Below are 25,555 nucleotides of genomic sequence, written 5' to 3'. Positions count from 1 at the left end.
TTATAAAGCTTGTTCCTATGAGTAACGTGGACAATTTTAATAAATGTGAGCACATATATTTAGTCTGAAATAATTTGTAGTTTTAAAGCAAGTTTCACACTGAACTTACGGTTTCATAAATAACCAGTTTGGGGTGTTTCTTTTACTTCAATCACAAACCTCAGGAGAACTAACAAAAATTTAGAATTAAGAATTTTATTCTGAACTTTTTAAAATTTAAGAGCCAGGGAATTGTATCATGAAAGCCTTTATATAAACATTTTGTATGAGTAAGCATTTCAAACACATATTAGTGCATATAAATGTTTATATTTTTATTTTCAGTTTGATCAGTGTTACTTACTTTGCTTAATACTTAGGTATCCCTTATGCCCAATAAGGTAAATACTTATTATGTTGTAGAAGCATCAAAAGTTAACCAACTCTCATGGCATAGCACCAAAGATTGCAAATACCTCACTGTGGTGCATTTATAAATTTGGAAATGGGTAACCTACAGACATGGCTGCAGGTGAATTCTTGTTGGTGAAATCAGGTAAGTACTCTAAACCTCACAGGCTGGAAGGGTTTGCTGATTCTTCTTTGACCCAGCACCCTGTCTGGCATGTAGTCAGTAAGACTTGGGGAGCCTTATAACTCCTCTTAATATCCGCTTACCTGTGCTTAAATTCTAGGACAGCTGCACCCACATCCCGTTTCTAGCATTGCAGCCGTGGAAGCTCTCACACTCAACTATTTCATAACCTAATCTAGTTATTTGGCCCCCTCAAAAAGAAGTTCTTCTGTTTAAATAGTTCAGTCAGAGAAACACAGAGGAGAGAGAAACACAGAGCCATTAGGTTTTTAAAGGTTGTTTTACCTTTACTGCTAATTTTACGAAAATACAGTTCTTTAGTTATCAAGATTTGAAAAAAAGTAAAAAAAAAAAATTTTTTTTTTTTAAATGAGGCTGTTCTGGGTACAGCGATGGTTCTTCACTCCTACTACTTCATTTGTGTAGCCTTAAAAAAAAAAAACACTAAAATAAAATTTTAAAAAATGATTAGAAGATGCTACATATAAAGGAATGGCCTCCTCCTCTTAGGGTGTAACATCGTTAAAAACATAGTAACTATAGAGAAAAGGGTAATTGAGTTAGTTACAAGTTTTACTACTGTTATTGGAAAGATTATAAATTGGTTCGTTAGGTTTGTTTTCTGAATGGTGACACAATAGTAATTCAGAAGGGTAAAAGTCAGCCCTTGTGAATAATATTGTATGTGAATTAAAGGATATTAATGCTCAGTAATTTTTTTCCCCAAAAATTAATCTTGAAATTATTCTTAAGTAAATTTTCCAAATATTAGCATAGTTTATGAAATATACCATCTGAATAAAAATTATTTTTACTGAAGTAATTTTCTTCTGAAATGATCTTGTTATTGAGATTGGATGCAAATCTCATTAATAATTTTAGGTGAAAATTAATGAAATTCCTACTCAGGCAGTATACAGCAGAAAGAAAACTAAATTTAATAGTAAAAATCTAAAAGTCCTGGCCATTCTAACTACCTGTATGACCTTCAACAAAGGCATTTAGTTTCTCTGGGCCTTGGTGTCTTTCATCTATAAAATATTGTACGAGATTATCTCTGAGATCACTTTTAGTCTTCAGTATATATGATTATCAATATTTTAGTAAAATTCAATTATTCATTTTAGAAATTATAGATAAGCAGCTACATTCTGTAATAGAATAGGTTCAGTTTATTAACACAACTTTTAAACACATTCAACTTCTTTAAGCAGGTAATCAATATTTGGTTCATATTCTTACCACTCAATGTATATAATTTTCATCAGATGAAACAGAATTTATATTTAGATTTGTATCTGTAACTAGATTACCTGAGCACTTTCAGACTATGTATTCAGGCTCATGGACCTATTCCCCATACTGTTTCCCCATTTCTTTTCTCCATATTGTCTGTTGGCTAATATTATTCAGAGGTATCCCTAGGTCTTCATACTTAATACATCTCCATTTACATCTTTGGTTCTCTGAGGCCAAAACATCAATAAATGAGAAGTAAAACAACTATATTTGTCTGTATTTACTACTCATCTAAAATTATATAACTCTAGGTCACCTTCAATAGTAAATTAGGCTGAAGATTTAATAATGTTGATAAAAATTCCATTGAGTCCTTTCTTCAACATACGTTTATTGAGTACCTAGCAAGGCAAACACTGTGTTTGAGTACTGAGGATACAGAGTTAAATAGGACATGTTTGCTTCCCTGAAGGAGTTCACAGTTTAGTGGTAAGAGAAACATTAGAGCACACGTTATATAATAAGTGCAGTAAGTGACCAATGTGGGTTTATAGAAACATAGGGGTACCTAACATAATCTAGAGAAATTAGAAGAGACTACCTAGAGAAAATAATGCCGGTGCTGAGTTTTGATTGAGGATGAGGGTGCAGTTAGGGCTGTTCCTGATGAAGTGGGGTACTGTGAACAAAGACCACATATAGAAAAAGCTGTGTTGTGTGTGTCAAGAATTACAAGGAATCTAGTGTTGCTATATGTCATATAGGTGAGGCAGGAGGTGGTTAGAATTGAGGCTACCATTTAGGTCCTGAGGAACAAGAGAAGAAAGTCTTGTGTTCTATGCTTGGGAGCTTGGACTTTAATCTGTAAGTAGTGAGACACCATGAAGGAGTTTTAAGGAAGGAAATGACTTTTATTAGGGTTTGGTTTCATCCATTTCATAATCTGATTAATCCCACAATTTTTAAAAGATGAAATTGCTTTCATTAGAAAACAATATAGAAAGTAATGTGATTCTTTTATGCTATATTGTTTGTATTTTTCTTCTAGACTCACTTTTAAGATCTGATTATTACCAAAAATTACATCGTGACCTAAATCGTCTAAAAATACATAGATCTACGGTGTTATCAGACCCATCTCCAGAATTACATGTACAAACTTTGAAATGTTTTGTTTTTATTTTAGATTATTTTAAATTGGCTTAAATTCTGTCACTGTTTTAGTATTTGTTAGGTCCAAATCATTTAAAATATATTTTTCAATGTACAGACTATGCTGTTAATTTGATAAAGCTTTTAATATTTGTCTTTATCTGTGAAGTACAACTACTTCCAAGTTACCGAGGGACATACCAGTTGGTCTGCTCATGAGCCCTGTCCTCTTATTCAGGTAAGCTGGTGATATATACACCAGCTCAGTGGCTCAAGGCCTCCAGCTGATCCTAGTGCTGGTATTCAAATTTCCTGGGCAGTTGGCATCAAAGAACAGATGGTTTCTTATGCCAGTGTGACAATAACCTGTTGCAAAGGCCAAGATCTTCTGACCTCAGTTGTCTCCTCTCAACTCCTCTAAAAATATGCAAAATAGCAGAGAATTGGAGTAACCCATGATGATGCATCTAGCCATGCCTGGCCCTAGTATGCCTCTCCTACAGGTTGGGAGGAGTCTTGGTGGGGGTAGGGGTGGGGGAAATGCTCATTTTGCTAGCCCTAAGTCAAGTTTCTTGCTTGTGCCATTTATGGCCCTGGCCCTTGAGCAACAAAAGTAGAACTGTATTGGTGCCTTAGCTAAACTTTCTCAACCTAGATTTTCACCCGAGGCCATATAGGAATATAATTATTAAATTCCTGTGTATCAAGATAGCAAATTTTCTGGGATTTTTAAAAAATCAAAGTTGTATAACAAAGATCAAGCAGTACCCAAAAAACCTTTATGAACTTTCACAAAAATAAGTGAAAATTCTTTGCTTTTATGACATGCCATTTCTATTATATAATCGGAAATGCCTTAATTTTCAAACTTCACATATACTTTAAGCAATTTTAATATTTAAACCTTGGCAAACTTGTGCTCTCTTTGAATGTGAAATCCAACTGAGGCAGTAGGATGTTGCAATAATGATCTGGAACTATGCTGTCAATATAGCCACTTGGTATTTAAATTAAATAAATGAAAAAAATTTGTTTCTTCAGTTGAGTTAGCCACATTTCAAGTGCCCATTAAACATGTGTTTAATGGCTATCATGTCAGTGCAGATATAGAAAGAATATTTCCATCATCACAGAAAGTTGGACAGTCCTAGTCTAGAAGATAACCACAGTTCTTGGTAAAAATTTTGACAGCCTAATGAGAAGTTTATAACCCTGAGAACAATAGGCATTCTTTTTTATATATGCATCAGACCGGAGACGCTGTATTCGGCAAGTTTTGAAATGCTAGTCTTCTGGCTACAAAATCTTTATGACGTAGATGTATTCAGCAGAGCTGGCTTAAAATTATTCCTTTTTTCCTGTTTAATTCTTTTACAAAACCAGGTCTGTGTTCTTATAAAAATCACACTTATGAGTAAAAATCTTTTATAACAATTATAATTTGCAGAAATTAGTTTTATTTCTAATGACTGGTATTAGTGTCATAGCATTAAGTGGGACCAGAGAACTCATTCCTTTTATAACTTTCACTATAGATTATTTAGGAAATTTCAGTGAAGGATTTTTGTTATGGTTATCCCTAGAAATACAGAAAATATTTATTGTATAGATTATACATTATGATATTTTGTTATTGAACATTCTATAAAGGCAATATATTGTTTGTCCAGAAAAATCTTCCAAAAAGGCATGGGTTAAGACTTAAGAACATGCCAGCTCTAGTTCATAAGAAACCCCTCCCCTCCCCCCCCCCCCCCGGAGATTAACCTATCCAGTACCATTTTTTGTAAAAATAATTGTGTGTAAGCATCAAAAGTTGTGAAAGGCTGATAATGTGACATAAACCTCTCATTGTTCCTCACTGAGATAGGTTTGCTTATCTGTGTTGATAAATTCTTTAATTTCTCTTGAATTAGCATAATTTCATGTAATACAGAAGCATCATAATTAGCAAATACAAGTAAACTTATGCATATGGAAATCTATCAAAAACCAAATGGATGTTTAATAAATGGATGATCAAAAATGCAGTTGTGTCTTGCTTTTCAAAAGGAGTATTACAACTACGTTTCAAATGCATTCTTTATTTTTATGCCCCATCTCTCCAGTGAGCCTTTAAAACACAGAATTTAGTTAATAAGCAATGTTGATTTGTGTTGTATCCATTGTTTTTTCTTGAATTATATCAGCTTCATAGGATGTCTCATTTGTTGAATTTGATGCTGCATTTGAGTTGAGGACTTTTGTTTTTCTATCTGACTTGTCTGCAAATACACAAAACAAAATGAAATAATTATTTGAAATTATAACATAAAATCGACTTTTTAAAATTTATGCTTACAAAATAATTTTTGTAGTAATATTGAAAATATGATGTCCTGAAAATACTATATGGATAAGAATTGAGTCATTTCAAAGTTGTTTTTGAACATTTCCTCCTGCAAGTCAAATAAAAGAAATATTCAGTAACAGAAGTAAAAAATTCATTTCCATGCTTACCTACCTTTCTACATGCTTCCATGAGGAAACTACACATTGGATAAGAAAACAACAATTTATGGGTCACTTAATAAAAGTGTGACTGTCCCTATCCTATGCATAAAGTGAATAAGCTACATTAAAGCCAATCATAATAATTTGTAATAATCTTAAGGCTTTGCCATTATAACCAATTTAGATGTGATTTTTAAGAAGAACACATTAATGCTATAATCCCATTTACCCACTAAATATATTAAAAATGAGAGTCTAAAATGAGCAAGGGTAGGAAATATGGAACTTCTGCTTATCAGAAGTTAGGCTAACAAAATGGATGATCATGCAATGGATGGTGTTAGAAAAGTTGAATAATTGTGGAAATACTGTATATTTTACTGATATATAAAATTTTATATATATTTAAATAACATAAAAATATGTAAAAAGCAGTATAAGAAATCACTAATGATTTTCATGTTGCTAAATCCACAGTCCATCTTACTCATCTCCATTGTTGCTCAATATTCATCTTATTTGATCTCAGCAGTATCTGACCCAGTTCTTTCCTTGGCTTCCAGGATGCCGCCCTTCTTTGACTCCCTCCTGCCTTGCTGTTACTCCTTCCCCATCTCTGTTGTGGGTTCCTTTTCTTCTCCTAGAGCTCTTAGACTTAGGAGTGTGCCTCAGGGCTCAGCCCTCGGTGCCTGTCACTGTCTCACTCCATAATTAGGTTATTCTCATTACTACCACAGTTCTTAATATCATCTCTATGCTGATGATTCCTGGCTCATATATCTCCAGCCCAGACCTCTTCTAAACTCCAAACTCAACTTTCTAGTTGACATCTTCACTTGGATATTTAGTAGATATCTCCAACTGAATCCAAAACTGAAAACTTGGGTTATTTGGAGTCTTCCTCTTCTCAGTTGCTGGCAACTCCATGTCTCCTCTGTTGCTCAGGCCAAAAACCTCAGTCATCTTGATTCTTCTCTTTTCTCTCACACCCTACATCAAATCCATCAAAAATCCCATTAGCTATACTTTGAAAGTACATAGCTGGGTGTGGTGGCACACACCATAGTCCCAGCTACTCAGGAGGTTCGGCCAAGAGGATTCCCTGAGCCCAGAGTTCTAGGTTAACAGTGACCTATGATCATGCTACTGCTCTTCAACATGAGTGACAGAGTGAAACCTTCTCTCAAATACATACATATGTTCAGAATCAGACCACTTCTCACCAAGAGTGATCCTTTAAAAAAATAAGCAAAAAAAAAAAAAAGTCAAATCACATCCTCTGCTCAGAACCCTCCATTTCATCCCCAAGTCTTTAAAATGGCCTTCAAGATTTCATATAACACTGTAAATCTCCCTGACTTCATCTTCTACTTCACTTCTTGGTTCACTCCAACCTCTCTGATCACACGTTTCAGGCATATTCCATACCACAGGACCTTTGCAAAGGCTATTCACTTTGTCTAGCATGCTCTTCTCCAAATAATCTGCCCAATAACTCTAGTTTCCAAGTCCTTGCTCAAAAATTACCTGTTCAATGAGACCTACCCTAAACACTATTTAAAATTGCAGCTCTCCATCTCCAATCCCTTCTGTGCTCTATTTTCCCCATAACACTTATTTTCTAATATAATTTACCTATTTATCATACTTATTAATTTTTTATCTCCCCTCACTAAAATTCAAGTACCACATGCCAAGGGATTTTTGACTAGAAAAATGCCTTGTAACACAGCTGGTGTTCAATAAATATTTGTTGACTACATTAATGAATTTTAGGGTGAGATTGAAAGTTTGACATAATAAAAACTTTAAAATTGTGGGTGGCAGAAGACATGCTTGAAAGCCAACCGAGGAAAAAAATGTTTAGAACAAATGATTTATGCCTAATATGTAAAGGTCTCTTACATATCAATATGTAAGACATTAACACCTCTTAGTGGTGAAGAAATGGACAGAAAGATCCAATGGCTAATAAACAAACATGGGCCGGGCGTGGTGGCTCACGCCTGTAATCCTAACACTCTGGGAGGTCGAGGCGGGTGGATCACTCGAGGTCAGGAGTTCAAGACCAGCCTGAGCAAGAGTGAGACCCTGTCTCTACTAAAAATAGAAAGAAATTATCTGGCCAACTAAAAAAATATATATATAGAAAAAATTAGCCAGGCATGGTGGCGCATGCCTGTAGTCCCAGCTACAGGGGAGGCTGAGGCAGAAGGATTGCTTAAGCCCAGGAGTTTGAGGTTGCTGTGAGCTAGGGTGATGCCACGGCACTCACTCTAGCCCGGGCAACAGAGCGAGACTGTGTCTCAAAAAATAAAATAAAATAAACAAACATGAAAAATCTTCAACCCTGCTAGTCAGAGAGAAATATACATTCAAAAAGTATTTTTCATCTCTCAGGTACAGATACAAAGAAATTTTTCTTGGTCAATGGTATAGCATGATGGGAGTATAAAGTGGTACATTTTTTGAGTCTGAAATGTTTCCACCCTGTAATTCCATTTCAACATGAAATTCCCAAGAAAACCATCAAAGATGAGATTGTAAATTCATAGACAAAGATGTTCACTGATTATTTTAAATACCAAAAAATGTAAGTACCTTAAATTTTCAACAATAGAATTGCTAAATTGTCATGTATGAGATATGGAGCCATATAATTTTAAAAGGTGGTTTCTAAGAAATTTTTAATTACATAGAAAGTGTTCAGAATGCAATGTCAAGTGAGAAAGAATGCAAAACTATCAACAATATGATAGTTAATACTTACATAACACTTTCAGCCTCTCTCAGCTAAAGCTCTTTAGGATCAAATCTGAACTTGGTGAGTCTGAAGGTCTGGCTCTGCTTTCCTTCTCCTCCTCAGTTCTTCCCACTCCCTTCCTTGTTGGCATTTCAGACAAATGCAAATGCTGTTTCCCCAAACTTGCCCTACTTGCTCTCTGTCTGCTCCAAGCCTCTTCTGCTGCCTGGTGTCCCTTATTCTCCAGCCTCCTTTGCTTGAAAAATTCTCCTTCAGGTTTTAGAAAATCTGCCCCAAACTTCCCTAAGGGGAAGTCCATTAGCCCAGACTCCCTCCTTCTATTACAAGTAGCTACTGTACATCCTCTTCTTTTTGCCATCTAGCCTATCTTCTGGGTGTGAGTTTTAATTTTTTTTTTCTTTAGGTAAGTTTAAGCCTCACCTTTAAGTGTGTTAGTACTTCCTGGGTTTGCCCGACAATTGCTTTTTTTATAAGTAAAACTATAGGTTAAAAAATGCTTTTCTATAAGTAAACTGCTTTCTAAGGTAAATCAGGACATCCCATACTCTGGAGTGATTTCATGGTTGAACACTGAAAGGGCAATATTATTTCCATGTTTTGAAGGATGATGTCTCATCACAGCTCCCATATCCTGCCTGTAGGACGGAATTATGGTATTGATCTTTGGGTTAAGATTAAAAGTACTGAAGTTAAAAATCTAGGACTAGAGCCATGCAATATATGACTTTATTTCATTACTTATGAACTTTTTCAGTGGCAAAATAAGTTACTTAATGTTCTAATTCTAAATAGCCAATCATAATGTTTGAATCATATAATTTGATTTTTAAAAGCTAATTTATTGTAGGCACATTTTCCAACCTGGAAAATAGTGCTTTGCCTAATCAGCAAGCAAAGCTATTTAAGATAAATGTAGTAGGAAAAGCTGGCATGGAAATTTTATGAACTGAAAACTTCTTGACTTTATTTACAAAGCAGACTTTAAAAAAAATATTTGATTCAGATTTAGCAAATAAATATTTAAATAATGGAATATATTCTATACAGGGGTTCTTGAAACTATTTGTCATATAATATTTGAAATCCAAATTAAGATGTTTGTACATTGTTTACTTTTTCACTTGCTTAACATTATTTTTATTCTACAGTATCATAGCAGGTAAAAGTAAAAGATCAAGGATATAAGATGTAAATTAGGTTCATATTATCTGGATAGCATTTATATCTTATATAAGCATTTATTTAAATATCAAAAATTTTAACAGTTTTTGGAATTCCTGGAAGTCTAAAAACCGTAATTTTGGTTAATTCAAATCTTTCATGTTTCCTAAGCTTTTTTACATACTAAAATTTATAACAGTTTAATCAGACTTTCAAGGAGTTTTTTTTCTACTTTGTCACAGCCCAGTTTTTTAATGAAAATAGACTCAGGAAGTTATTTCCGTAACTTAGTTATTTTGGGGTTCTAAGTTGTCTCCATTCTGGCAGCTCTTGTTTCCATTATCTGTTTCTCTGGCAACAGAAACAGGTTAGAAGGAATTTACCTGTTTATTCCCCTCAGATTTAAAGTCTTGCAAAATCCATTCCTATACAGCGTTATAGATTTTTCTTCATCTAGGACTTGTAAAGATCTTCTTTCCCCAACCTCTACTCATTATCTACTTGGCTACTGGATCCTTCCAATCAGTGTGAGTAAAAATATTTTTTCAGATTGGCTTCTTAAACCAAAGCAATTCCCCTAACAAAACCAATTTGCTATGTGAACAAGAAAAGACCTGTTATACACCTCCAGTCTTCACTGTCTTCCAGCAGCTTGTAAGAATCGCAGTGTTTTCACTGCATATCCCTGCGGTAACTTGGAGTAATTGGACGTCTGATGGAACAACTGCAATGGGTGCAGCTGTGGTGATAACACAGTCCAGCCTCCCCTCTTGGAGATAATTTTAAAAGGGAAAGAAGGAAACGCCTCAGCAACCTCAGCTTTCTGTAGTTTTCCTTTAATAAATGGAGACTAATTTCTTAAGCAACAAAGTAGGGATAAAAGCAGCTGCCTCTTTTCTGTCACAAGGTTACAATATGGATTTGATTTTAAATAAATCAATAATACCATTGAGCTCTCAAGGGATTTATTACACATAGAGATTCTTTCTGATTTAATTCTTCTTTTTCTTTAATTGAGTGCAAATTGCCAAGATCCAGTATTGCTGCTTGCTTCCCATTTCCATTCTTCCTCCCCCGTCCCCCAGTCTGGTCATGTCAATCTCAACCTTCCTTTAATCCTCTACCTCGCAGACTGACATGCAAATGAAAGCTTTGGCCTTTGCCAAAATTTAAATCCAATTCATCAAAACAAAATCTACCTAGCCTCATCACAGCCACACCAATATGCTTTTTCTGATAACAGTTAAATTTAACATTTATTTTCAAAGCCATTCCTCAAGGACCTATTTATCCTGTAACTGTGAATTCTGCTCTTGCCTGCCATTTCAAAATGTCAAAAGGATGTTGGGGACCTCTTCAGGCCCTTACCTCCTGGCTGTCTGGCAGAACTGTAATTGAGCTTTTCTGCCATTATCTGCCTATATCTTCCCACCTTCTGAGTTACCATTTTGAAGTCCTTCAGAGGTTTGCAACTACTAATCTAGCAGATTATTATTTAGCAGAAAATCTATACATCCCACTCATCCTGCAGTTCCTTCCTCCAGAAACAAGCACACTTAAATTTGCACCCTAAAAGTATTGCTTTTTTTTTTTTTTTTTACTTGTAAGAGGATGTTTTCCCTTCAGATTTAATATGATGGTGCACAGGACTGGGGATCTGAGCTAAACAGTGAAGTGAGCAAAACCTGTCTTGTGATCTCTTGATCTATTGCTTTTTCCCTTTTTCAATGGCCTGTCTTTACCTACAGAAGATACATATATAGACATCTTATATACATGCAGTTAAAAACTCATCATGAAAGTTGGAAGCTGAGACTTGCCCTTTGCTTTACGCACCCATCAATGAATGGAGGCAGTTCCATTCAGAAATTTTTTTCCTACCCTATTTTTTCCAGAATTGGTCATTTTTTTCTTTTCTGAATTGTTAAATTCCTCCAACCATTGATGATAAACATAGCTTACAAAAGAATTTAGCTGATATTTTAAATCCTTAAAATACATATTTCACAATGAAAGACTGGCTTCTATTTTGCTTATTGGTTTAAACATGAGCTAGGATTCCCTAACCCTGAACCCTGAGGAGGACTCAGAAATGCTAAATGTAACAGTAGCTCCATTGAGCAATTTGATTTTCTACATTCTAGGAACAAAAGCAGTCATAGGAAATTCCAGGCTCATTATTTTAAGTAGAAATCTTTCTACTTAAGGAGACACAGGTGACCTTTTAGGCCACTGAGTTCAAATTACCCCATCTTCTACTGATCTCAATGAATTCTTAAAAAGTCTTCTGAAACAAAGACTGGTATTACTAAATAATTTGGCAGACTAATTAATACAAGCTTTGAACAGAGTTATTTTGGAGGGGTGTTAAGGCTATTTAGAAAAATAGCTCCCAAACTTATCTATAAATTTAGTACAAAACCCATCAAAATACCACTTGACTTTTAAAAATTTGACAGTGTGATTCAAAAGTTTATTTGGAAATTTGAACATTACAAGAGTAGCCAAGAAACTTTGAAAAAGAAGCATAATGAGAGGGAGGAGATAGAGTTTGCCTAATCAGATATCAAACTATATAGCTACAGTAATTGTTAAAGTATATTACTAACTTGAGAGTAAACAGACTGATCAATTTGACAGAACAGAAAGTCCAAAACCAAACCACAGTACATAGAAGAATTTAGTTTATGACTACAGACATTTTAAGTTGACAAGGGAAAGATGGATTAGCCAATAAATATTTGAGAACTGACTCATTTGGAAAATAAAGGCAGATCCCTACCTCACATTTTATACCAAAATTAAAACTCCAAGAGTATTAAGGATTTAAATGTAAAAACAAATGCATAAATGTATTAGAAGAAAATATAGGTAACTACCTTTATGTTATTAATATATCTTATGGTGAGGGGAGAACTTTCTAAGTATGAAACCAAAAGGAGAAACAACAAAAGAAAGAAACGTCTACGGCCAAAAAAACTATCACATACAAAATTAAAAAGGAAACAACTATGAAAAACATTTGCAATATATGTGAAAAAGAGTTTAGTTACGATATGGAAAGTTTTGATGAAGAAATTAGAAATGAATGAGAAAAATAGAAAAATGTATAAAAGATGAGCAAGCAATATGCCACAAAAAAAAAATGACAAACATAAAAATGTCATTCTCACTACTAATTACTAATTAGATAAATTTAGAATACAAGACTATTCTTCAATGAAATTAGTAAAATATATATCCTTTTAAATAATAATACCCAGTGTCACAGAGGATATAAGGAAACTAAGTATAAAATGGTAATTTTCTGGAGGGCAGTTGGGAACTTGTATCCAAAGCCTTTAATATGTACCCACACTTTGATTAGCAATTCCACCCCTAGGGATGCTAAGGACATACTTAAGTGTTCCATGTTTATGTAATAGAAAAAATGGAAGCTAGTTCAAAGTCAACAATTTAATAAAATATGATACACCCAGAATTTGATTTCTAAACACCATTCCCCACTAAAATAAACCAGGTTTCTTGGAAAAATAGCAGAGTCCAGGGCTGGAACAGGAAACATACAAAATTCCTTGGAGCATCTTCTGGCAGAAAGCAAAAAGTGCTCTCAAAATGATGGGCACATTTCAAAAGGACATAGGATCCAATTTAAAAAGGCTCCCACTGGCCAAATCTAGATAGCTTAAGGATCAGAATAGTAACAGAATGTTTTTAGAATGAACAATCTATAAGGCCATATTGATATAAATAAATAAAAAGTAATACTATGGTTTGAATGTATGTGTCCCTCCAAAATTCATATGTTGGAAATTAACCCCCAAACTGATGCTAAAGAAGTGGGGTCTTTGGAAGGCTATTAGGGCCATGAGGGCTCTACTCTTATGGATTGGATTAGAGCCCTTATAAAAGGACTTGGGGGACCTAGCTAGCCCCTTTTTGCACCTCCATTTCTTCTGCTATGTGACAACACAGCAACAAGGCACCTTCTTGGAAGCAGAGAGCATCCTTCACTAGACATGGAATCTGCTAGAACCTTGATCTCCGGCTTCCCAGCCTCCAGAACTGTAAGAAGTAAATTTCTGTTCTTTATAAATTACCTTTCTCAGGTATTTTGTCCCAGCACAAATGGACTAAGATAAATAAACAGGGAAGAAGGAAAGCTCTTCCTTGTAGTGGAATAACAACTAATAAACATAGAAGGAATAATGAAGTTATAAAAATCACCATTTTACAACTACCATAATAATAATTGTCAAGAATCATCAATGTGTGGGTGAAAGTTTGAGGAGGAACAGGATATTTTCATAGTCGCAAACTACCTCCCCACAAACTGCTTGGTAATCACAAAGGGAAAAATAGTAACTTGACAATGGATTGATCCAGCAACTACAGCCTTAACCAAGTAATCCAAATTAATGTCACTAACAATGGGACAAACCAATATTATGTGCTTCCTGCTATGATACGCTGAGAATATAACTTCTGTGGTGCTCCGGTAAAAATGTATAATCTCTCTCCAATTATGAGAAATCATCAGACAAACATAAATTGAGAGACATTGAACAAAATAGCTGGCTTTTACTTTTCAAAAATGTCAAGATTGTAAAAAACAAAGAAAGGCTGAGGATTACAGGAGAGTAAAGAAATATGGCAACTGATTACAAGATGTACTTCTGGACTAGATCTTAAATAAGAAAAAATAACTATTAAAGAGATTGACATAATTTGAATATGAACTCCAGATTAGATACTATTACTGTATCAATGTTATATTTCCTGACTTTGATAAATATACTGTGATTATGTAAGAGAAAATCCTTATTCTTAGGAAATATGCACTGAAATTTTATGGCTACATAGGCATGATACCTACAAATTATTCTCAAATGGTTCAGAAACTATACATAGAGCCAATGATGAAACAAATGAGGCAAAATATTAATAATAACACATTTTGGAAAAAGTATGCAAAGGCTCTTTATACTTTTCTTGCAACTTTTCTAGAAGTGTGAAATTACACCAAAAAAAGTTTTTAAATCACAGTACTCCAAAGTAATAAAATAGAACCCTTAAAAATGATGGGGAAGGTATTTATTTATTGGCAAAGAAAGATATCAATATTGTGTCATGAAAAAAAAGCATGTCAGAAGACTCATTTTTTGCAATTTTGTTATATACATGTATCTATAGATGCACATAAAAAAAATCCTTGAAGGATATTCATCATTATTGTCTCTGTGTGGTGGGGTCATGAGTGACATTATTTGTTGCTCTGTATTTTCTAATTTTCCTACAGTGAATATGAATTGAAAGAAAGGTTTTCTTTCTGGAGGAGAAAGGGTGTCTTCCAAGAAGAAAAAATATAGCAGAACATTCTGAGCTAGTCCAAGTCCTATTTTGCACACAGGCAGAATAAATGATTACATAATCTTAAAATTTGCTTTCTTTCTTAGTATTCCATATATAATTTATGTTTTTCTCCTAGACAACTGTGCCTTACTGCTAATTTACTTACCCTTTTTCATTTGTTCCATCTGCCTTTACAAAAGAGATTACCAAATACAGGCTTGTGGTTGTTTATCATTCCTGTACAACTGTATTATTTTATTTGTGTTAAGTAGCTCTAAAATCTGCCCTAATTTTTATCAAAAACTCTGCTTCTAAGAGCCCCACCCTTTGCTCCTTGCCATTTCCCCTTCCACAACTCCAGGGTATCAGTGTTTTCAATGGATAGTCAAAGCCACAGGATGAATATGCTTTGTCTCCCTGGACCCTCAATTTTACTCAGATATGGGAGGGTGAGGTTATTATTAGAGTAAAACAAGCCATTAGATTATGCAGTCAAGCTGAAAATTTCCATAAATTTTAAAAATAAAATGGGAACTTCAGATAATTGAAAGCTCATAAGGCTTAAGCAGGCCTTTCCACGCTAGCCCTTCGAATTCTGGGGACAAGTTCATTTCTTAAATAGCTGGCCCTCCATATCCGTGGGTTCCTCCTCCATGGATCCAACCAACTATAGATCAAAAATATTCAGGAGGCCAGGCACGGTGGCTCACGCCTGTAATCCTAGCACTCTGGGAGGCCGAGGCGGGTGGATCGCTCAAGGTCAGGAGTTCGAGACGAGCCTGAGCAAGAGCGAGACCTAGTCTCTACTAAAAATAGAAAAAAATTATCTGGCCAACTAAAATATATATAGAAAAAATTAGCCGGGCATGGTGGCGCATGCCTGTAGTCCCAGCTACCCGGGAGGCTGAGGCAGTAGGATTGCTTGAGCCCAGGAGTTTGAGGTTGCTGTGAGCTAGGCTGACACCACGGCACACACTCTAGCCCAGGCAACAAAGCAAGACTCTGTCTCCAAAAACAAAACAAAACAAAACAAAACAAAAAATATTCACGAAAAAGGTGTCTGTACTGAACATGTACAGACCTTTTTTCTTGTTATTATTCCCTAAACTATACAGAATAACAACTTTTTACATACATTCCTATCATATTAGGTATTATAGTAGTGTAGAGATGATTTAAAGTATGCAGGAGGATTGCATAGGTTATATACAAATACTATACCACTTTACATCAGGTACTTGAACATCCACAGATTTTGGTATCCATGGGAGGTCCCGGAACCAATTCCCCATGGATACCAAGGGACATACCTTTAATGAGTCTGCAGCAGAAAAGTTTGAGAAACAAGGATCTAAGACATTCACCTCTTTAATTGCTCTTCTATTTGCCAGTAATTCTTCCACAATCTGTGAAATGAGCCCTCACTTTCAGGAGTGTGTACTCAGAAAGATGCCCTCTGCACAGCCGTCTTTTTCTTGGGAACTGTATGTCCTATCCAGAACAAGTTACAAGCAATGGTATTCTTTTAACATTGGCATTTGAAATATGCATAACCTAAAACACAAAAGTTTAAAAGAAAAAAAAGGTTTGTGGGACGCAATTTAAAGCCTAATCAATTGCTTAGCAAGAGGTCCTCTGTATAGAGTTAGACCCACAGGTTGTGCATTCAAAGTCTACAATCACTACCCGAGACCTGCTCTGTTCAAGATCAATTCAAAATTGTATACATTTAAAAAAAGACATCCAATAGAACAAAGATACACAATGGTAAATCTTGGGAAAATAGTCTAAGATTAGACTATTTTAGACTTAGACTATCGTCATTTATAGGGAAAAAAACTACAGTTCCCTAACTCAAGTTAGTATGCGCACAAAAACACGTTTCCCTTTAGGCTATTCATATTGCCTATAATGAAAATGGTTTCAATTGTAAAAATTAATCTAAAATAATGGGAGGCTGACTCTTAAGAACAGATAGTTTTGAAAGAAAAAGGCCATAACTAGTGAAACCAATTTTCCTCTAATGTAATGTTTATTTGCCTGATTTATTACATAAACATTTTAGTATGTTCCTATCCTTTAAGACATTCCTTAGGCTGGGCGGAGTGGCTCACGCCTGTAATCCTAGAACTCTGGGAGGCCAAGGCAGGCGGATCGTTTGAGCTCAGGAGTTCGAGACCAGCCTGAGCAAGAGCGAGACCCTGTCTCTACTAAAAATAGAAAGAAATTATCTGGACAACTAAAAATATATAGAGAAAAAAAAAATTAGCCGAGCATGGTGGCACATGCCTGTAGTCCCAGCTACTCAGGAGGCTGAGGCAGGAGGATCCCTTGAGCCCAGGAGTTTGAGGTTGCTGTGAGCTAGGCTGATGCCACAGCACTCTAGCCCGGGCAACAAAGTGAGACTCTGTCTCAAAAAAAAAAAAAAAAAAAAGACATTCCTTAAATGCATAAAGCCCCAGACGTGTTTTCTCAATAGCTAGAACACTGGCATCCATTGCTAGGTGGGAGAATCATTGGAATGGAATATGCATATTTAACAAAGGGTACAGCAGTGTTTAAATATCACTTCAAAGAGTCACTCTCGAATATAAACCATTTTCTCTTCCTAGTCTAGTAACATTTGGATGACCTCTTTTGTTTTGGGCTTTCCACTATGTCTGATTTGGTTAAAATCAACCCAAGGGACCAAAAAATTAAAATCACTTCATTTGAAAACAGCAGGAAGACACTGTGATCATATAAAATTCTCCCTTAACAATAGCAAGCATTAGGGAACGCTGTATTGAATTAATTTGCCAATGTTATAAATATATTTTTAAGAGGGGCAGAGTCAGGATATTTCATTGCAAGAAATCAGCCTCTTTTAACTGTATAGAAAGTGCATTAATGGACCTCCTTAGCTAAACAGCAACAAGCCTACAAGACTTGAATCAATAAGCCAAATAATTCTGTTGCTGGGTTCTCAAAGCCAGTATGAAATAAAATTTTGGAGCAGTCCCTGAACTAAATCAGGAAAAATAACCAGTTTTTATTTAGTACAGGGCATTGTATACAGGAGGAACTCAATGAATGTTTGATGACTATAATGGACATGCTGCGTTACCCCATTCAATTCATTCATGGAGTATTTAAATGTTCTAGGCACTGAGGATACAATAGTGAACAAGCAAGACAAAAACTCCTACTGGAACTTAGTTTCTATTTGGAGTGGAGAAAGGTCAAACATTAGAAAAGTAAAATGCATATGATGTTTATGGTAAATGCTTAAGAGACAAAGCAGGAAGCAGGTAGGAAATGTTGAAAGGGAGTTAAAAATGCAGATATGGTGAGCAGGGAAGAACTCCTGGGAAGGCAACTTTTTTTTTTTCCAGAATACTACAGGAGTACAAATGTTTAGGTTACCTATATTGCCTTTGCACCACCCAAGTCAGAGCTGCAAGTGTGCCCATCCCCCAAACAGCAAGGCAACTTTTGAGTAAAGATTTAAAGAAAACGAAGGTGTAAGATGGTGTGAGGTGTAAGATGCCGACAGCTGAGGGAAGAGCATCCTGGACAATGGTGACAAACCCTGAGTCAGGAATTTCAAGGAACTGCAAAAGGGCCCCTGGAGCTAGGCATGAGGAGGTGAGGGAACTAAGGATGGAGAGGGCAGAACACAAAAGTCCCTTTAGATCACAGTGAAGACTGTTTTATCCATTGAGAGAGATGGCAATCAGAGTTTTGAGCAGAAGAGTGACACGACCTGACTTAGGTTTTAAGGGGCTCACTCCGTCTGCTCCGTGGAGAATAGACAGTAGGGGAACAAGGGCAGAACCAGGGAGCTGCTTGTTTAAAAGTGCAGAGCCTGGAATTTATGTTTTTAACAAGCTCCTTAGGTGATTCCGAGGCACAGTAAAACTTAAGAACTGCAACTTTAAATTATCTAAGGAATTGAGACAAAAATTGATTTAACAATCTGATTATTCAATAATCACTACTCCACCTCCAGTGGAGAAAACAGGTCTAAGTTGTTTGGACTAAATTCAGCTAACACCCTGTCAGTTCAGCCACGCAATCTGGAAACAGTGCTTCAGGAAGAGAACTCCAAAGGGCTCTTGGCACCTTGTTCTGTAACATAGGACACCCTCTGAGAGAGGTCTCTGCTACAGACAAGGAAACTAGAGCTGATGCAGTCACACAGTGGTAATGTATTTGATATGGGTGCAGAGCAGGTACTCTATAATCATGACAAGTTTGGGGATGCAGCTAAAATAGAGCATATTTTTAAAAATTTTTTTAAGATAAAGATTTTCATTTTCTTTTTAAATGGAAGCAAGTGAGAACTTGTGTGTCATTCTACATATATATGTAAATTGTAAATTTATATTCTAAGTCTGTATATAAATTATATATTCTGTATGTAGTCTATAATATATTCTAAATTTTTATATGTATCTCAAAATCAAATTTATTAGTGCTTTTTAATACACAAATAGAAATTTATATTCACAACTTTAACATTCTTTCTAATTGAGTTTCATAATTATAACTAGCATTTATATAGCACTTTATATTAATAATTGAAATAATGGGACCTAGTTTTACAAACCATACATAAAAATTTCTTTCTACTTTATAGGCACACTACACACACCCCTATATTTTAGCTAGAATGCAATCGATTCAACAACAGAGAACAAAGACTGTCTTCTGCTTATTGTATCTACTTCTTTCCTATGCCTCTGAATATTTTATATGCCTCCTCTGAATTCTGCACACAGTAGGCACATGGGTAAATTCTTAACTGACCACTGACTAACCACTCTAGAACAATGCAACCCTGAGAATCAGTTATCAGATATTTTGTTCCTCTATTCATTTGACTTCTTTGGCTCCATCCAAAAACAAAATTTAAAAATTTCAAGGTTATCCTTTCAAGAGGATGAACTTTGATAACTGGAAGGCACATAAATATATTAAAGAGGATTTACTGGACCAATGATTTACTTTTCATGGGAACATTTACATCCTGCTGCTATTTTTCCTTGAGCACAATCTCCCTAAGGTATTTCATCATTAAGGCCTGATTCAATGTGAATTTTTACAAAGACACAATAAACTGAATTTTTAAAAAGCACTCATTGTTAACAGTATGATCTGTTACCCAGGTACAGGTTATTCTTTTGCATAGAGTACAGGTAATTGGTTATAAATAACAGATTCTGATTACCTTCTTGAATGGAAGAAGCATCTAGGTGTTGAAGTTTAAGGCCAGTGTCTAATCTTTGAGGCTTTGCATATAGAAATAAATAGCAAAGGACACAGATGCTGATGACAAAGGCAAGTAAAACAAGGGCAGCAATTCCTAATCCAATCAGGGCACCAATGCTGAGGAAAACAGAAAAAACATTAGGTCACACAAACTGGCTTGTACTGGTTAAACTAAAGAGAAAGTTTAAATATTGTTAGTTCTTGTTTTCAATCATTTATAACCAAAGTATATTTTAGCATATACAATAAATGATTGAAATCTACAGCTCACCTTTTTCTACCATCAAATTTGTATTATATTTTCTCTATAGGTTTTCAAGGCCCTTTTAAATGTATATGTTAATAATAATAGGGAAGACCATATGAATGCATATTATAGATAAAAGGTCACATGATTCTCTAGAGTTAGTTCAAAAACATCTCAGTCAAATAAACCTATATTATTAATATAGAAAGAAATATCAGGTTCACCAATAAAAGATGAATATAAAAATACTTTCTTCTGAAAAAGCAGCAAATGTTTACCAGAAATATAATTTTTTTCTTTTGGAGACATATATGCAAGACACCATTTATTGACATATAAAGCCAGAACTATTACAGAAGAGAAGGTTTGAATTAAAGGACAACAGTATTTATGAAATTTATACGAAGTTCATGTTCAGATCTCTTCCTTTGCAAAAGGGCGTAACATCACATCAATGGCTTCTAGCATTAAGGAAGAAACCCTTGTACTTTTCTCTAAAAATAAAATGTATATCTGATTGTATTTGCTCTGCACTAAATTTGTAATAATTCCTTCTGATGCAGTTACATATAAGGCTAATCATTTGAAAATATAGTTTTCATAAACTTGTGAACTTAATGGTATTATACTAAATGGGAAAAGAAGCTTGAAAAAAAAGCATTACCTTGAAAGACTAACATGCAAACATGTACTTCTTGAACTCTATGTATAGTTCTAATTAAAATCTATAATTAGATTTTAAGCTACTCAAGAGCAGATATTTCTGTCAACTTTCACAATACTGTTGTGCACACTTATTAAAAGTGTTTAAGGCCAGGCTCAGTGGCTTATACCCATAATCCTAGCAATTTGGGAGGCTGAGGTGGGAGGATTGCTTGAGGCCAGGAGTTCGAGACCAGCCTGGGCAACATAGTGAGATCTCATCTCTACAAAAAAATAAATTTTAAAAAATAAATTATCCAGGTATGGTGCTGCATGCCTGTAATCCTAGCTACTCAGGAGGCTAAGGCAGGATGATCACTTGAGCCCAGGAGTTTGAGGTTGCAGTGAGCTACGATCACTCCATTGTACTCTAGCCCAGGCAACAGAGCAAGATCCTGTCTCAAAAACAAAACAAAACAAAACAAGTATTTGTGCTTAGCTTGTAGAAAATGTTCGATAAGTGGAAACAAGCAATAATTGACCACTGATTGATCTACCTGTACTTGGAACATACATCATTGAAAAGTAATCATCTTTTTCTTCATTATCTTCCTGGTTTACCTTTAGGCTTCTGCTCTTTCCCAAGGATTAGGAGCCTAATAAATTTGAAATGTACCAGAAGAGAGGGAAGGGAGAATTTGACCAAGGATGCTTGGAGCATCACTGCTTTGGGAGGAAGGAGAACAGAGTTAAAAGTGAAGGGCTACCCCACTTATCCTTGTTTTGAGGAGATAAAGCACCCTTGCAAAGAAGAGACTGCCTCCTGAGCCACACACATAGAGTCAGACTTCAGAGACCCTTGTGCTCAGTTTATTTTCAGCCCAGTTCCCCAGCCCTGCAGACAAGTGCAGGCTGGGTAATTTTATGGCTACAGTGAGTATAGAGTTATATATTTAAAATTGGGGGTTGCCCTCACTTGGTTCACTCTCGTCTAAGGGGTAGACTCTCTGTATTTGGTGACTCCTCTTTTGTGCTTGTTTGCACCAAAGCTGACTTTCGTAGATTGTGTCAGGGAGGGATAGGATCACTTCACTACACCCAGATGCATGGCAGTGTAATCCACTTAATTATTTCATTTTAGAACTCTTTGCAGATGCCTAGCCTCCTATGCACAAGGCAGACAGGAGGCTAGACATCTGGAAAGAGTCCTAAAATGAGAACTCAGTTATTAAAAAATCTTCAAAGTAAAAAAGTAATTTAGTCAATTTAAATGTGAAATTGTCAATTTTATTAATTCAGCATACATACTGTGGGCTTTTAATGTACAAATTTAAAAAACAGACCACATGATTTGAAGGAACAAAAAAATGCCATTTCTACTTCCTGTTATTTAAAAAGACATTTCTCATAATCCTGGCAATCTGTTGCAATGTCACAGTTCCACTTTAGAGAAACATTGTTTTATGCATGCAAAACTCTAGGTATAAACTCTGGGTAAAGGTGGAGTGCTAGGAGACTCCTAAAATATTCATTTCAATAAATTCTTATTGAATAGCTACTCATGCATAGCCCTGTCCAATGGGCATTATTTTCCTAGGTCCTGGAGAAAATTACCAAAGGAAATCCTAAGAATTGAAGAATTTGCAGGAGCAAAAAAGATGGGAGTGGGCCAGAGTAAAGGAAGAATTATCCTTTCCTCACAGCACCATATGGCAGTTGCTTTTCAAGCCCTAAAGCTACTGTCGTATTAAAGCAGTGATGCTCCTACTTATCAACTTCACTTACCTTCTGGTAGCTACGGTTATGCCTTTCTCCAGCAGCTGCAGAATCTCAAAAATATTCCGGCTAGTGACTCCCGGAATATTTTTCACAGCTGGACTATTTTAAATTAAAAGTGGAGTGCAAAGAATAGGAGGGAAATGAAGCTCTAATAACTTTACCTCCCTATAGTGTTTTCAGAGCTCAATAACTTACAGGAACCCCAGGTTTAACATTGCCAGCTGACACCATCAGTTGAAGCACCTTTTCCATTTCCCAGAAACTCAGTTGCACTGTCCATTTTGTCAGTGCTGAATGAAATCCTCAGCAAGCTGTTTGCTTCTTTGTGCCCTCATAAACCTTAGGAAGGTTTTATATTAATAGCTTCTGCTCCTTGTCACTTTGGAACTATGCGGGGATCTGAGAATCCCAGGCACATTTTCCAATTGTGTCTGACTTAGGAATTGCTGGTCCCCATTGGAGGTGTCTCTGCCATTATTAATGCCTCCAAAAACTCAGAAATGGATTACTATGTTATTTTCTAAAGGACCAGATAGATAATAAGCAGGTACAATACAGATTTCTTCCCCAAATACCCTACACTAAGGATAAACTGTCATTATTTTCTGACATTTTGCTCCACTCCAGCACAATACAACTTTGTGAGTTGAACTTACTGGAAGGTCGGCACTCCTTATGAGATTTTTTTTGATGCTTGCAATATAGAAAAATTATTTTATTGCTTCAAGAAATAACATTTAGTCATTTTCTGTAGGTTTAGCATCTGTGCCAAATCAGAATTTGGGGTCATGCCAGGAGATTGGGAGAAATAATACTCTGTCTCAAAAAAACAAAAATTTCCAACAGAAAAGAACCTAAACTCTGTAAAATAATTCAAAGAGGTTTATTCTGAGCCGAATGTGTGTTACCAAGGCCTAGAGAGCCACACCCAATAGCAAGAAGCCTGGAGCAAGTGGTCATGCTGTGGTTGGGTTACAGTGTGGTTTTATACATGTTAGAGAGACAGGAATTGCAGGTAAAATTATAAATCAATACATGGAAGGTGTACATTGGTTTGGTCCAAAAAGGTAGGACATCTCCAAGCTAGGGCTTACAGGTTACAGGTGATTTTAAAGATTCTTTGATTGGTAATTGGTTAAAGAAATGAGTTTTGTCTAAAGGGTTGGAATGTTTTAAGATAAAAGATATCTGTTAATCAGAGACAAGTCACCTGACCAAAACTCAAGTGATCTGTTAAGTAAATTGATGGCCTGCAGGTATGGCTTAAGCTTTGTCTTGCATGGCCTAAGACCTGTTAATTAATTAGTATCTTATTGTTACAAAGAATAACTCCAAAAGGGATGGGGCATAACCAGGCACATCTGACCTCCCTTCTCCTCCTGGCAGCAACTCAGCTTTAAGGTTTTTTGGGGGGGAGATGGGGGGTGGGGTTGGCCAAGAGGATGTCCATTCAGTGGGCTGGGGGGCTTCAGATTTTGTTTTAGTTCACAGAATCAAGTTCAAGGTTTACAGTCTGTTAGAGTGCAAGGGAAAACAGCACTTCATAATGTAAATGGCTGTGTATTAGTTGGAACAAGTAAAATTCTCATCACAGGAAAAAGAAACAAGACTCTACCTTAGAAAGTCTCTTCACTTTCCAGCAACAGCCAAATGGCTCAGGTGTTGAGAAAGGTGATGTCCTAGAACAGTTCTATAGTGTGTGATCATAGCAACTAAAAGCTCTACCTCTGTGTATGTCTCTTCAATTCCTTTCAGGTTCAGTGTGAGATCATCTGAAAAGGGCAAGTTGTGAAGCCCAGTCACTTGCACACGCCCTCACAGACCAACACCACATACAACCCTACCTTTTTGATATTTTAAAGAATACAGCCAATTCTTTCATTCACCCCAAGAAGACTTAAATACTCTGGTCCTTAATGCCTTAGAATGAGTCCCAAAGGAGCCTCGATTCTATTCGAATACACCACATGACCACACAAACCAAAAAGAGGAATGAAAACCTTCTCCTTAGGTTATCTGCCTGTCTTTTTCTGTCAGCAGAGCTGCCCGCCTGGGACCGGTCACCGGCGAGGGAAAAGAGCGATCGGCTCCCGCCAGGCGGGCGAGAAAGTGAGCGGGGCCAGCAGGGCGGGCCCGGGTGCGCCCAGGGCGCAAAGCCTGCGCTCCTCCCGCGCGCGCGCTGGGCTGGGGGTCCCGGCTCCCGGGGGCGTCCCGAGCCCAGGCGAGATTTCTCCCCCCAGCCTCCACACGTCTCGGAGGCTCCGCGTCTTCCCGGAGGGACCGGAGCAGGGCGGTCCCAGGGATGCAGGCGACCTCTCTGGCCCCGGCGTGGCACCTCTCGTCCCCTCCCCGGACCCGGCCAGCAGCCGCACGCGCAGGCTCCCTGCCCACCTGAGGCTCCACATGTAGCTGTGCTTGTAGGGGAAGTAGCTGCCCGGCTCGCTGCAGCAGTACTTGAGGTCGGCGAAGCCGCAGCAGTAGAGGAGCGCGGCCCCCTCGCCGCGCCGGGGGCACTGGAAGGGCTCCACGAAGCTGTGGTTGAGGCTGTAGTAGCCGGAGCACAGCCGGCTGGCCTCGCTCATCGCGGGCGGCTGGCGGCAGGGGCACCGGGACCCCCGATCTGCCCTCGGACCGCCCCGCCCGCGCACGCAGACCCCGGACCTGAGCGCGCTCTCCCGACCTGGGGTCTGGCTGCCTGGGCGCTCAGCCTTCGCGCGCCCGCTCTGCTCTCTCTCCTCCCCCTGTCCACATGGCGTCTGCCCGCTCTACTCTGCCTCTCCCTCTCGCTACTGAGTGGTCGTTTTATCTGCCCGTCTAGGTCCGCTACCTCTTCTCCCGCTCCCTTCGCCTGCTTTTTTCGCGCTCAGCTGACTCCCCTCTACTCGCCTTCACTTCATCA

At 36.9% G+C, this 25,555-nt stretch overlaps 1 protein-coding gene across 1 annotated transcript; it reads right to left on the bottom strand.

Moving 5' to 3' along the window:
* Positions 1-5,033: 5,033 nt before the first annotated feature.
* Positions 5,034-25,238, bottom strand: SHISAL2B (shisa like 2B). Its single transcript, XM_045565935.1, has 3 exons — positions 25,048-25,238; positions 19,935-20,105; positions 5,034-5,216 (listed from the first exon to the last, which is right to left on the bottom strand). Exons 1-3 carry the CDS (start codon positions 25,236-25,238, stop codon positions 5,099-5,101), a joined length of 480 nt encoding a protein of 159 aa, XP_045421891.1. The 3' UTR covers positions 5,034-5,098.
* Between the last annotated feature and the right edge of the window lie 317 nt (positions 25,239-25,555).

The sequence above is a fragment of the Lemur catta genome, chromosome 12, assembly GCF_020740605.2.
Source record: "Lemur catta isolate mLemCat1 chromosome 12, mLemCat1.pri, whole genome shotgun sequence".
NCBI lineage: Eukaryota > Metazoa > Chordata > Mammalia > Primates > Lemuridae > Lemur > Lemur catta.
This window is presented reverse-complemented; position numbering and strand designations above follow the sequence as displayed.

Coding starts and splice junctions, on each gene's coding strand:
- SHISAL2B (XM_045565935.1), bottom strand. CDS start 25,238: ATGAGCGAGGCCAGCCGGCTGTGCTCCGGCTACTACAGCCTCAACCAC. Junction 20,106..25,047: donor AGCTACATGTGGAGCCTCAG/GTGGGCAGGGAG, acceptor TGTTTTCCTCAG/CATTGGTGCCCTGATTGGAT. Junction 5,217..19,934: donor CAAGAAGGTAATCAGAATCT/GTTATTTATAAC, acceptor CAAGTCAGATAG/AAAAACAAAAGTCCTCAACT.